The 15,483-nt window shown below is 49.5% G+C and overlaps 1 protein-coding gene across 1 annotated transcript in view; it reads right to left on the reverse strand.

Moving 5' to 3' along the window:
• The window catches only part of PPP1R3F (protein phosphatase 1 regulatory subunit 3F), a 76,487-nt gene that overhangs the window by 41,360 nt on the left and 19,644 nt on the right, over positions 1–15,483 (reverse strand). The window contains exons 2-3 of the mRNA XM_069209305.1: positions 10,787–10,842; positions 8,954–9,030 (exon numbers count right to left, since the gene is read on the reverse strand). Of these exons, the coding sequence (XP_069065406.1) occupies positions 8,954–9,030; positions 10,787–10,842 (133 nt within the window). The remainder of the gene's footprint in view (positions 1–8,953; positions 9,031–10,786; positions 10,843–15,483) is intronic.

The following is a 15,483-nucleotide window of genomic DNA, read 5'->3' on the forward strand; positions in this document are numbered from 1 at the left end:
GTACCACTGCCTTCCCGCATCTCACCTTAGCATGTAAAGTGCCCCTGCCTTCCCGCATCTCAGCTCAGCATGTAAAGCACGACTGCCTTCCCGCATCTCACCTCAGCATGTAAAGCCCCACCGCCTTCCTGCATCTCACTCTCAGCATGTAAAGTACCACTGCCATCTCTCATCTCACCTCAGCATGTAAAGTACCACTGCCTTCCGCATCTCACCTCAGCATGTAAAGTACCACTGCCTTCCCGCATCTCACCTCAGCATGTAAAGTGCCACTGCCTTCCTGCATCTCACCTCAGCATGTAAAGTACCACTGCATTCCCGCATCTCACCTCAGCATGAAAACTACCACTGCCTTTCCGCACTTCACCTCAGCATGTAAAGCACCACTGCCTTCCCACATCTCACCTCAGCATGTAAAGTACCACTGCCTTCCCGCATCTTATCTCAGCATGTAAAGTACCACTCCCTTCCCGCATCTCACCTCAGCATGTAAAGTACTAGTCCCTTCCCGCATCTCACATCAGCATGTAAAATACCACTGCCTTCCCTCATCTCACCTCAGCATGTAAAGTACCACTGCCTTCCCTCATCTCACCTCAGCATGTAAAGAACCACTGCCTTCCCGCATCTCACCTCAGCATGTAAAGTACCACAGCCTTCCCGCATCTCACCTCAGCATGTAAAGTATCACTGCCTTATCTCATCTCACCTCAGCATGTAAAATACCACTGCCTTCACTCATCTCACCTCAGCATGCAAAGTACCACTGCCTTCCCTCATTTCACCTCAGCATGTAAAGAACCACTGCCTTCCCGCATCTCACCTCAGCATGTAAAGTACCACAGCCTTCCAGCATCTCACCACAGCATGTAAAGTACCAATGCCTTCCCGCATCTCACCTAAGCATGTAAAGTACCACTGCCTTCCAGCATCTCACCTCAGCATGTAAAGTACCACTCCCTTCCCGCATCTCACCTCAGCATGTAAAGTACTAGTCCCTTCCCGCATCTCACCTCAGCATGTAAAATACCACTGCCTTCCCTCATCTCATCTCAGCATGTAAAGTACCACTGCCTTCCCTCATCTCACCTCAACATGTAAAGTACCACTGCCTTCCCGCATCTCACCTCAGCATGTAAAGTACCACTCCCTTCCCGCATATCACCTCACCATGTAAAGTACCACTCCCTTCCCGCATATCACCTCAGCATGTAAAATACCACTGCCTTCCCTCATCTCACCTCAGCATGTAAAGTACCACTGCTTTCCCTCATCTCACCTCAGCATGTAAAGAACCACTGCCTTCCCGCATCTCACCTCAGCATGTAAAGTACCACTGCCTTCCCGCATCTCACCTCAGAATGTAAAGTACCACTGCCTTCCCTCATCTCACCTCAGCATGTAAAGTAGCACTGCCTTCCCGCATCTCATCTCAGCATGTAAGGTACCACTGTCTTCCCTCCTCTCACCTAAGCATGTAAAGTACCACTGCCTTTCCGCATCTCACCTCAGCATGTAAAGTACCCCTGCCTTCCCGTATCTCACCTCAGCATGTAAAGTGCCACTGGCTTCCCGCATCTCACCTCAGCATGTAAAGTACCACTGCCTTCCTGCATCTCACCTCAGCATGTAAAGTACCCCTGCCTTCTCGCGTTTCACTCTCAGCATGTAAAGTACCACTACCTGCCCGCATCTCACCTCAGCATGTAAAGTACCACTGCCTTCCTGCATCTCACCTCAGTATGTAAAGCGCCACTGCCTTCCCGCATCTCACCTCAGCATGTAAAGTACCACTGCCTTCCCGCATCTCACCTCAGCATGTAAAGCGTCATTGCCTTCCCGCATCTCACCTCAGCGTGTAAAGTACCACTGCCTTCCCGTATCTCACCTCAGCATGTAAAGCACCACTGCCTTCCCGCATCTCACCTCAGTATGTAAAGCGCCACTGCCTTCCCGCATCTCACCTCAGCATGTAAAGTACCACTGCCTTCCCGCATCTCACCTCAGCATGTAATACGCCACTGCCTTCCAGCATCTCACCTCAGCGTGTAAAGTACCACTGCCTTCCCGCATCTCACCTCAGCATGTAAAGCGCCACTGCCTTCCCGCATCTCACCTCAGCGTGTAAAGTACCACTGCCTTCCCGCATCTCACCTCAGCATGTAAAGCACCACTGCCTTCCCGCATCTCACCCCAGCATGTAAAGCACCACTGCCTTCCCGCATCTCACCTCAGCATGTAAAGCACCACTGCCTTCCCGCATCTCACCTCAGCATGTAAAGCACTACTGCCTTCCCGCATCTCACCTCAGCATGTAAAGTACCACTGCCTTCCCGCATCTCACCTCAGCATGTAAAGTACTACTGCCTTCCCGCACCTCACCTCAGCATGTAAAGTACCACTGCCTTCCAGCATCTCACTTCAGCATGTAAAGTACCACTGCTTTCCCGCATATCCCCCCAGCATGTAAAGTAACACTTCCTTCCGGCATCTCACCTCAGCATGTAAAGTAGCACTGCCTTCGTGCCTCTCACCTCAGCATGTAAAGTACCACTGCCTTCCGGCATCTCACCTCAGCATGTAAAGTACCACTGCCTTCCCGCATCTCACTCTCAGCATGTAAAGTGACACTGCCTTCCCGCATCTCACCTCAGCATGTAAAGTACCACTGCCTTCCCGCATCTCACTCTCAGCATGTAAAGTACCACTGCCTTCCCGCATCTCACCTCAGCATGTAAAGTACCATTGCTTTCCCGCATCTCACCTCAGCATGTAAAGTACTACTGCCTTCCCGCATCCCACCGCAGCATGTAAAGTACCACTGCCTTCCCGCATCTCACCTCAGCATGTAAAGTACCAATGCCTTCCCTCATCTCACCTCAGCATGTAAAGTACCACTGCCTTCCCGCATCTCACCTCAGCATGTAAAGTACCACTGCCTTCCCACATCTCACCTTAGCATGTAAAGTACCAATGCCTTCCCGTATCTCACCTCAGCATGTAAAGTACCACCGCTTTCCCGCACTTCACCTCAGCATGTAAAGTGCCACTGCCTTCCCGCATCTCACCTCATCATGTAAAGTACTACTGCCTTCCCGCATTTCAACTCAGCATGTAAAGTACCACTGCCTTCCCGCATCTCACCTCAGCATGTAAAGTACCACTGCCTTCCCTCATCTCACCTCAGTATGTAAAGAACCACTGCCTTCCCGCATCTCACCTCAGCATGTAAGGTACCACTCCCTTCCCTCATCTCACCTCAGCATGTAAAGTAACACTGCCTTCCCGCATCTCACCTCAGCATGTAAAGTGCAGCTGCCTTCCCGCATCTCACCTCAGCATGTAAAGTACCACTGCCTTCCCACATCTCACCTCAGCATGTAAAGTACTCCTGCCTTCCTGCATCTCACTCTCAGCATGTATAGTGCCACTGCCTTCCCGCATCTCACCTCAGCATGTAAAGTACCACTGCCTTCCCGTACTTCACCTCAGCATGTAAAGTACCACTGCCTTCCCGCATCTCACCTCAGCATGTAAAGTGCCACTGCCTTCCAGCATCTCACCTCAGCATGTAAAGTACCACTGCCTTCCCGCATCTCACCTCAGCATGTAAAGTACCACTGCCTTCCCGCATCTCACCTTAGCATGTAAAGTAGTACTGCCTTCCTGCACTTCACCTCAGCATGGAAAGTGCCACTGCCTTCCTGCATCTCACCTCAGCATGTAAAGTACTACTCCCTTCCTGCATCTCACCTCAGCATGTAAAGTACCACTGCCTTCCCGCACTTCACCTCAGCATGTAAAGTATCACTGCCTTCCCGCATCTCACCCCAGCATGTAAAGTGCCAATGCCTTCCTGCATCTCACCTCAGCATGTAAAATACCACTGCGCGCCGGCATCTCACCTCAGCATGTAAAGTGCCACTGCCTTCCCGCATCTCACCTCAGCATGTAAAGTACTACTGCCTTCCCGCATCTCACCTCAGCATGTAAAGTACCACTGCCTTCCCGCATCTCACCTCAGCATGTAAAGTACCACTGCCTTCCTGCCTCTCACTCTCAGCATGTAAAGTGCCACTGCCTTCCCGCATCTCAGCTCAGCATGTAAAGTACCACTGCCTTCCCGCATCTCACCTCAGCATGTAAAATACCACTGCCGTCCCGCATCTGACCTCAGCATGTAAAGTACCACTGCCTTCCCGCATCTCACCTCAGCATGTAAAGTACCACTTCCTTCCCTCATCTCACCTCAGCATGTAAAGTACCACTGCCTTCCCGCACCTCACCTCAGCATGTAAAGTACTACTGCCTTCCCGCATCCCCCCTCAGCATGTAAAGTACCACTGCCTTCCTGCATCTCACCTCAGCATGTAAAGTACCAATGCCTTCCCTCATCTCACCTCAGCATGTAAAGTACCACTGCCTTCCCGCATCTCACCTCAGCATGTAAAGTACCACTGCCTTCCCACATCTCACCTTAGCATGTAAAGTACCACTGCCTTCCCGCATCTCACCTCAGCATGTAAAGTACCACTGCCTTCCCGCACTTCACCTCAGCATGTAAAGTGCCACTGCCTTCCCGCATCTCACCTCAGCATGTAAAGTACTACTGCCTTCCTGCACTTCACCTCAGCATGTAAAGTACCACTGCCTTCCCGCATCTCACCTCAGTATGTAAAGCGCCACTGCCTTCCCGCATCTCACCTCAGCATGTAAAGTACCACTGCCTTCCCGCATCTCACCTCAGCATGTAAAGCGCCACTGCCTTCCCGCATCTCACCTCAGCGTGTAAAGTACCAATGCCTTCCCGCATCTCACCTCAGCATGCAAAGCACCACTGCCTTCCCGCATCTCACCTCAGCATGTAAAGCACCACTGCCTTCCCGCATCTCACCTCAGCATGTAAAGTACCACTGCCTTCCCGCATCTCACCTCAGCATGTAAAGTACTACTGCCTTCCCGCACCTCACCTCAGCATGTAAAGTACCACTGCCTTCCAGCATCTCACTTCAGCATGTGAAGTACCACTGCCTTCCCGCATCTCCCCCCAGCATGTAAAGTACCACTTCCTTCCGGCATCTCACCTCAGCATGTAAAGTAGCACTGCCTTCGCGCCTCTCACCTCAGCATGTAAAGTACCACTGCCTTCCGGCATCTCACCTCAGCATGTAAAGTACCACTGCCTTCCCGCATCTCACTCTCAGCATGTAAAGTGACACTGCCTTCCCGCATCTCACCTCAGCATGTAAAGTACCACTGCCTTCCCGCATCTCACTCTCAGCATGTAAAATACCACTGCCTTCCCGCATCTCACCTCAGCATGTAAAGTACCATTGCTTTCCCGCATCTCACCTCAGCATGTAAAGTACTACTGCCTTCCCACATCCCACCTCAGCATGTAAAGTACCACTGCCTTCCCGCATCTCACCTCAGCATGTAAAGTACCAATGCCTTCCCTCATCTCACCTCAGCATGTAAAGTACCACTGCCTTCCCGCATCTCACCTCAGCATGTAAAGTACCACTGCCTTCCCACATCTCACCTTAGCATGTAAAGTACCAATGCCTTCCCGTATCTCACCTCAGCATGTAAAGTACCACTGCCTTCCTGCATCTCAACTGATCATGTAAAGTACTACTGCCTTCCCGCATTTCAACTCAGCATGTAAAGTACCACTGCCTTCCCGCATCTCACCTCAGCATGTAAAGTACCACTGCCTTCCCTCATCTCACCTCAGCATGTAAAGAACCACTGCCTTCCCGCATCTCACCTCAGCATGTAAGGTACCACTGCCTTCCCTCATCTCACCTCAGCATGTAAAGTAACACTGCCTTCCCGCATCTCACCTCAGCATGTAAAGTGCAGCTGCCTTCCCGCATCTCACCTCAGCATGTAAAGTACCACTGCCTTCCCACATCTCACCTCAGCATGTAAAGTACTCCTGCCTTCCTGCATCTCACTCTCAGCATGTATAGTGCCACTGCCTTCCCGCATCTCACCTCAGCATGTAAAGTACCACTGCCTTCCCGTACTTCACCTCAGCATGTAAAGTACCACTGCCTTCCCGCATCTCACCTTAGCATGTAAAGTAGTACTGCCTTCCTGCACTTCACCTCAGCATGGAAAGTGCCACTGCCTTCCCGCATCTCACCTCAGCATGTAAAGTACTACTCCCTTCCTGCATCTCACCTCAGCATGTAAAGTACCACTGCCTTCCCGCACTTCACCTCAGCATGTAAAGTATCACTGCCTTCCCGCATCTCACCCCAGCATGTAAAGTGCCAATGCCTTCCTGCATCTCACCTCAGCATGTAAAATACCACTGCGCGCCGGCATCTCACCTCAGCATGTAAAGTGCCACTGCCTTCCCGCATCTCACCTCAGCATGTAAAGTACTACTGCCTTCCCGCATCTCACTTCAGCATGTAAAGTACCACTGCCTTCCGGCATCTCACCTCAGCATGTAAAGTACCACTGCCTTCCTGCCTCTCACTCTCAGCATGTAAAGTGCCACTGCCTTCCCGCATCTCAGCTCAGCATGTAAAGTACCACTGCCTTCCCGCATCTCACTCTCAGCATGTAAAGTACCACTGCCTTCCCGCATCTCACCTCAGCATGTAAAGTACCACTGCCTTCCCGCATCTCACCTCAGCATGTAAAATACCACTGCCTTCCTGCATCTGACCTCAGCATGTAAAGTACCACTGCCTTCCCGCATCTCACCTCAGCATGTAAAGTACCACTTCCTTCCCTCATCTCACCTCAGCATGTCAAGTACCACTGCCTTCCCGCACCTCACCTCAGCATGTAAAGTACTACTGCCTTCCCGCATCCCACCTGAGCATGTAAAGTACCACTGCCTTCCTGCATCTCACCTCAGCATGTAAAGTACCAATGCCTTCCCTCATCTCACCTCAGTATGTAAAGTACCACTGCCTTCCCGCATCTCACCTCAGCATGTAAAGTACCACTGCCTTCCCACATCTCACCTTAGCATGTAAAGTACCACTGCCTTCCCGCATCTCACCTCAGCATGTAAAGTACCACTGCCTTCCCGCACTTCACCTCAGCATGTAAAGTACTACTGCCTTCCTGCACTTCACCTCAGCATGTAAAGTACCACTGCCTTCCCGCATCTCACCTCAGCATGTAAAGTACCACTGCCTTCCCTCATCTCACCTCAGCATGTAAAGAACCACTGCCTTCTCGCATCTCACCTCAGCATGTAAGGTACCACTGCCTTCCCGCATCTCACCTCAGCATGTAAAGTGCCACTGCCTTCCCGCATCTCACCTCAGCATGTTAAGTGTCACTGCCTTCCCGCATCTCACCTCAACATGTAAAGTACCACTGCCTTCCCACATCTCACCTTAGCATGTAAAGTACCAATGCCTTCCCGCATCTTACCTCAGCATGTAAAGTACCACTGCCTTCCTGCATCTCACTCTCAGCATGTAAAGTACCACTGCCTTCCCTCATCTCACCTCAGCATGCAAAGTACCACTGCCTTCCCGCACTTCACCTCAGCATGTACAGTACCACTGCCTTCCCGCATCTCCCCTCAGCATGTAAAGTACCACTGCCTTCCCGCATCTCACCTCAGCATGTAAAGTACCACTGCCTTCCCGCATCTCACCTCAGCATGTAAAGTACCACTGCCTTCCCACATCTCACCTTAGCATGTAAAGTACCACTGCCTTCCCGCACTTCACCTCAGCATGTACAGTACCACTGCCTTCCCGCATCTCACCTCAGCATGTAAAGCCCCACTGCCTTCCCGCATCTCACGTCAGCATGTAAAGTGCAACTGCCTTCCCACATCTCACCTCAGCATGTAAAGTACCACTGCCTTCCGCATCTCACCACAGCATGTAAAGTACCACTGCCTTCCCGCACTTCACCTGAGCATGTAAAGTACCACTGCCTTCCCTCATCTCACCTCAGCATGCAAAGTACCACTGCCTTCCCGCACTTCACCTGAGCATGTAAAGTACCACTGCCTTCCCTCATCTCACCTCAGCATGTAAAGAACCACTGCGTTCCCACATCTCACCTCAGCATATAAAGTACCACTGCCTTCCCGCATCTCACCTCATCATGTAAAGTACCAATGCCTTCCCGCATCTCACCTCAGCATGTAAAGCCCCACCGCCTTCCCGCATCTCACCTCAGCATGTAAAGTGCCAATGCCTTCCCGCATCTCACCTCATCATGTAAAGTACCACTGCCTTCCCGCATCTCACCTCAGCATGTAAAGTGCCACTGCGTTCCCGCATCTCACCTCAGCATGTAAAGTACCACTGCCTTCCGGCATCTCACCTCAGCATGTACAATACCACTGCCTTCCCGCATCTCACTCTTAGCATGTATAGTGCACTGCCTTCCCGCGTCTCACCTCAGCATGTAAAGTACCACTGCCTTCCCGCATCTCACCTCAGCATGTAAAGTGCCAATGCCTTCCCGCATCTCACCTCAGCATGTAAAGTACCACTGCGTTCCCGCATCTCACCTCAGCATGTAAAGTGCCACTGCGTTCCCGCATCTCACCTCAGCATGTAAAGTACCACTGCCTTCCGGCATCTCACCTCAGCATGTAAAGTACCACTGCCTTCCGGCATCTCACCTCAGCATGTAAAGTACCACTGCCTTCCCGCATCCCCTCTACAAAAAGTAAACAAGCCTTCGATTCTTATTCTCACATCACCCCTCAGCATGTAAAGCATAACTGCTTTCCTCATCTTTCCTCACTATATGAAGTATTGTTGCCTTCTTCATCTTCTTCACAACCTGTAAAGCACGACCCTTGACCCTCTTCCTATGTCTCTCCATAACATATAAAACTCAGTTGTTGCCTCATCTCCTGAGGCAGGTCACACTCCCAGTCTCCCTCCAGCGTGCAATGCACCACTGTCTTCCCAAGCACCTCCCCTTTACCATCATGAGTCGGTCTCACCTGGTTGTGGGGCCTCTCTGGATGAAGGGGTGTGGGTTTTACAAGGTTGGGTACAACATCCTGTTCAGTGGTTAGCCCTGAGGAAAGAACAAAGTGACATCAATATTCAATCATAGACCACTCATGAACTTGTGAATATAGCAATCCAATGCACAGACATGAATAGGGGAGCACACTGTACAGACATGGAGGAGGGGGGCACACTGTACAGACATGGAGGGGGGGCACACTGTACAGACATGGAGGGGATCACACTGTACAGACATGGAGGGGGAGCACACTATACAGACATGGAGAGGGAGCAAACTGTACAGACATGGAGGGGGAGCACACTGTACAGACATGGAGTGGGAGCACACTGTACAGACATGGAGAGGAGCACACTGTACGGACACGGAGGGGGAGCACACATGGAGGGGAGCACACTGTACAGACATGGAGAGGGAGCACACTGTACAGACATGGAGTGGGAGCACACTGTACAGACACGGAGGGGGAGCACACATGGAGGGGAGCACACTGTACAGACATGGAGAGGGAGCACACTGTACAGACATGGAGAGAGAGCACACTGTACAGACATGGAGGGGAGCACACTGTATAGACATGGAGGGGGAGCCCACTGTACAGACATGGAGGGGAAGCACACTGTACAGACATGGAGAGGGAGCACAGTGTACAGACATGGAGAGGGAGCACACTGTACAGACATGGAGGGGGAGCACACTGTACAGACATGCAGGGGAGCACACTCTACAGACATGGAGGGGAGCACACCGTACAGACATGGAGTGGGAGCACACTGTACAGACACGGAGAGGGAGCACAGTGTACAGACATGGAGAGGGAGCACACTGTATAGACATGGAGTGGGAGCACACTGTACAGACATGGAGAGGGAGCACAGTGTACAGACATGGAGAGGGAGCACACTGTACAGACATGGAGGGGGAGCACACTGTACAGACATGCAGGGGAGCACACTCTACAGACATGGAGGGGAGCACACCGTACAGACATGGAGTGGGAGCACACTGTACAGACATGGAGGGGGAGCACACTGTACAGACATGGAGAGGGAGCACAGTGTACAGACATGGAGAGGGAGCACACTGTATAGACATGGAGGGGGAGCCCACTGTACAGACATGGAGGGGGAGCACACTGTACAGACATGGAGGGGAGCACACTGTACAGATATGGAGAGGAGCACACAGTACAGACATGGAGGGGGCACACTGTACAGACATGGAGGGGGAGCACACTGTACAGACATGGAGTGGGAGCACACTGTACAGACATGGAGGGGAGCACACTGTACAGACATGGAGTGGGAGCACATTGTACAGACATGGAGAGGGAGCACACTGTACAGACATGGAGGGGGAGCACACTGTACAGACATGGAGGGGAAGCACACTGCTGACATGTAGGGGGAGCACACTGTACAGACATGGAGAGGGAGCACACTGTACAGACATGGAGGGGGAGCACACTACTGACATGTAGGGGGAGCACACTGTACAGACATGGAGGGGGAGCACAGTGTACAGACATGGAGGGGGAGCACACTGTACAGACATGGAGAGGGAGCACCCTGTACAGACATGGAGGGGGAGCACACTGTACAGACATGGAGGGGGAGCACACTGTACAGACATGGAGAGGGAGCACACTGTGCAGACATGGAGGGGAGCACACTGTACAGACATGGAGGGGGAGCACACTGTACCAAGGTGGTGTGATGATGCTGAAGTGGGAAGCAGTTTGGGTGTTTCAGAAAGCTGGATGCCAGCAGGGTACAGATGTTAAGCTTCTGGCTGAGTAACATACCTGCTGTGAGGAAAGTGTCCTGTGCTTTGACCATCCCTGCACACTCCTCTGCAAACCTGGAAAAGCAAAGGGAACACAGGGCCATCAGGATGCGGATTGTACATACAGACCCCAGTGCCCAGCTTAACCTCAGAATTGAAAGGAGCCCACAAACAAATGTCCATAACCAGAAGAAAGTAGAGTCAACCAAAGACAAGGACACAAGTATCAGTACCACAAGAACAAGACCCCACTGTCATGAAGGAAACAAGAAGACATTCAGCCTAAAGAAGGTGAAACAACACAAAGTGCAATCAGCACCCGAGGACAGGAGCAGACAAGAGGGCACTGTCATGAAATAAGCAAGTCAACCGTCAGCCCAAAGAGAGTAAACCAAAGCGAAGAATAAGAGACCATCAGCAGAGAGGACAGGAGCAGACAAGAGTCCACTGTCATGAAGTAAGCAAGTCACACTGCCCAAAGAGAGTAAACCAAAGCGAAGAATAAGAGACCATCAGCAGAGAGGACAGCAGCAGACAAGAGTGCACTGTCATGAAGTAAGCAAGTCACACTGCCCAAAGAGAGTAAACCAACACGAAGAACAAGAGACCATCAGCACTGGTGACAAGAGCAGACAAGAGTCCACTGTCATGAAGTAAGCAAGTCACACTGCCCAAAGAGAGTAAACCAAAGCGAAGAATAAGAGACCATCAGCAGAGAGGACAGGAGCAGACAAGAGTCCACTGTCATGAAGTAAGCAAGTCACACTGCCCAAAGAGAGTAAACCAAAGCGAAGAATAAGAGACCATCAGCAGAGAGGACAGCAGCAGACAAGAGTGCACTGTCATGAAGTAACCAAGTCACACTGCCCAAAGAGAGTAAACCAACACGAAGAACAAGAGACCATCAGCAGAGAGGACAGGAGCAGACAAGAGTCCACTGTCATGACGTAAGCAAGTCACACTGCCCAAAGAGAGTAAACCAACACGAAGAACAAGAGACCATCAGCACTGGGGACAAGAGCAGACAAGAGTGCACTGTCGTGAAGTAAGCAGGTCACACTGCACAAACAGAGTAAACCAACACTAAGAACAAGAGACCATCAGCACTGAGGACAAGGGGAGACAAGAGTGCCCTGTAAAGGAGAAAACAAGCCAATCTTCAGCCGAAAACACAGTAAACCAACACAAACAGAAAAACACCATCAGCACTGATGACAACAGCAGACAAGAGTCTACTGTCATGAAGTAAACAAGTCAATCTTCAGCCTAAAGAGAGTAAACCAACATAAAGAACAAGAGACCATCAGTACTGAGGACAAGAGGAGACAAGAGCGTACTGTCATGAAGTAAAAAGGTCAACCTTCAGCTTAAAGAGGGTAAACCAACATGAAGAGTAACATACCATTAGCACCAAGGACAAGAGGAGATACGAGTGCCCTGTAAGGAAGTAAACAAAACAACCTTCAGTCTAAAGAGGGTAAACCAACACAGAGAATAAGAGACCTTCAATACCGAGGACAACAGCAGATGAGAGTGCGCTGTCATGAAGTAAACAAGTCAACCTTCAGCCTAAAGGGGGGAACCCAACACCAAGAACAAGAGACAATCAGTACAGAGGACATGAGCAGGCAAGAGTCCACTGTAAGGGAGTAAAAAAGCCAACCTTCAGCCTAAAGTGAGTAAACCAACACAGAGAACAAGAGACCATCAACACTGAGGCCAAGAGGAGACAAGAGTGCACTGTCATGAAGTAAACAAGTCAACCATCAGCCCAAAACAGTGTAAACCAACACAAAGAGCAAAGGACCATCAGCACTGATGACAAAAGCAAAGACAAGAGCCCACCGTTAAAAATTTTAACTATCAGCCTAGAGAGAGGTAAGAAACAATCCTTCCAGTCACAGAATGAGCCCTTCACTCTCAGCCACTCCTTCCAGTCACAGAATGTGCCCTCACCCTCAGCCACTCTTTCCAGTCACAGAATGCGCCCTTCACTCTCAGCCACTCTTTCCAATCACAGAATGTGCCCTTCACTCTCAGCCACCCCTTTCAGTCACAGAAAGTAGCTTTACCCTCAGTCACTCCTTCCAGTCATAGAATATACCTGCACCTTCACTTTTAGCAGCTCCTTCCAGTCACTGAAGTTGCCCTCACTCTCAGCCACTGCTTCCAATCACAGAGGGTGGGCTCAGTCAGTCCTTCCATCAAAGAATGTGCCCTACTCCACAGCCACTCCTTCTGGTCACAGAAGGTGCTCTCATCCTAACTTAACCCTCTCAGTCACAGAAGGTGCCCGCGCCTTCTCCACCAGGTCACAGACTGTACCTTCATACTCAGCTACTGCTTCCTGTCAAAGAATGTGTCCTTGCTCTAGGCTACTAATGCATCTGCCTTCATCCTCACCGACTGACACACAACACACACAGCAACCTCTCTAAGCGTACCACAGAGACAAACAATCTCTGCATGTCTGCTACACGATACCAGACACATTACTGAAGTTAAGGGGTCGCCTTTCGCTGCTGAATTCTTTAATTATCTATTTAAAGAAGTGACAATGTTGTCCAGAGAGTCTAAAGCTCCATGGTTGATGGAACAGCTAAGGGCTTTTGTCTACAACCAGAAATAAAAACTTTAATTAACTAACTGTAATTCGGACAGGGTGTATAGGTTCATTTCTGGTGATATTTATCATTTCCATGTTAACACAATCTTAAGTACAGATCACAAGCGTTGTTTTCAGGAGCAAAACGACCCACATTTGCAGCAGTTCCTGTTTACCCTACTTGAAACAATCTCACAGTGCACCTTGCTCCTAAAATTTATGATGGAGAAACCTGTCCTCCCTTGTGCAAAGTCTGTGCGCCCACGCAGAGGTGTAGCTGGGAAAATGAGCAGTGCCCTCCTCTGTGGTCACATAAAACCGATTCTGGAGGGTAGCTACTTTCTCACTGGGTTAGGTGCCAGGCTGGCTGCGGGAACAAAGGCTTGTCTTCTCAAGGTCTCACCATACATTTACCTGTGAAAGTTAACAGTAACTTTTTAATAGTTTATTTTCCTACGTATTTGTTAAAAATCTAACTTCACAATTGAATTGGACTTTTACTAAATATGAAACATTGTCTATGAGTGATTATTTTGCCGTTCACAGTCAAAAGTTACAGATTAAAGCTTATAATGAGTATTTTGATATTTGCTAGTATTCAGCCACAGCCATTCCATTGAAAATAGCTTTTGGGGCCTAGTCACTGGAGGACCATGCCAACATTAATGTCACATATGTTCCACTTTAAACAGGCACCTTAGCTATAGTGAGAGTCCCACCGAAAGGCAGTGGAGGCCTGTTCACAGTCAACTGCTAAGTTAAAGCCGAGCTACAATTCAATTAAGTTAATGCCTCCATCTTCTCGAAATGAAAATCAACCACAAAATGAGTGAATTACAGACGCACACTGAGACGATTGTTTAACTCGAAACAGCAATTAAATGCCTTCTCTACTCTTCTTGCCAATATAGGTCCATCTGGAAAGGAATTATGACATGCATCTATTTAGAAATACTATATTATACTCCTACTGAAGCTACAGGCAGAGATCCTACAGGCAAGAGATAGCTTTCCCTGACTTCGAGGCCACCTAGTAACAATACCACAAACAACACACTTTGTGAGCCATCACAATTAGCATAAAAGCCTGGATGTAATTGACACAGCACATTTACCTGCCACATGGCATAGTGAGCAAACCACAGCCATAGAGTATAGCTGCAGAATAGAACATAATTCATATTAATTCTGAATCAATACATCCAAGCCCAAACACCTCCTTCAAGAAGAATCATCTAGATTGTCTTCTGGGGCATCGTGACCGCAATGGTTCATTTAACATAAGAGTATCATACTTTCTCAAAGTCCTTATGACTGTCAAATCCTTCCAGTAGCTGGCAGTGAGGGTCCTCCAGCCACTCACCCTCTAGCAGAGAAGGAAACGCTATTTCACCACAACATCTACAAACAAGCTACTGGTCCCGGGACAGCTACAGCCCTGATCCGCACTAAATATCTCAGTCAAGTGTGGATTCAAAGACAATGAAGAAGTCAAACCCACCTTTGAAATTAAAAAAATATTCCATCTTTGTGTTAGTTTCACACCATCCTTAGAGATGACCAGCAATTAAACAGAGCAATGAGTGCCCCTCAAATACATCTGTGACTCTCCTTCATGCTTGTTGAGTAGATCACCCCAACCACGATGCATTTTGGACTCTAGGTCCTTCATCTGGGGGCACTTTAGAAATAACACTCAGTCAAAGTATTTCTATACAAAAACAGAAAACCTACCTTGAATGAATTGAGTGAGCACAGAGTATGTAAGGTAAATAATTCACATCCTCTCGCCTATGAGAGAAATGGAAACCTGCTTCCCAAGACCTATTTAAAAAACACTGACTCTCAAATGTCCCAACTGAGAAGTGCGCAGTGTTCAAATACCATGCGTGCATGCTGGAATACAGCTGGTTTGCAAGTAACAGGTGTAAAAACGTATTCACCTTTTATAAAAATTACTCAGATGCACACAAAAAAACAATATACAAGAATGTGCAATCCATGTTCCCGTTTACAATAATGTGCAAACATGCTCACATTTAACGAGGGCAGTGCATTAGGCCAAGAGACACACACAATGTGTCCTTCCAGTTCTTGTGTCCACGATAAAC

The sequence above is a fragment of the Pleurodeles waltl genome, chromosome 10 (assembly GCF_031143425.1).
Source record: "Pleurodeles waltl isolate 20211129_DDA chromosome 10, aPleWal1.hap1.20221129, whole genome shotgun sequence".
In the NCBI taxonomy this organism is placed as follows: Eukaryota; Metazoa; Chordata; class Amphibia; order Caudata; family Salamandridae; genus Pleurodeles; species Pleurodeles waltl.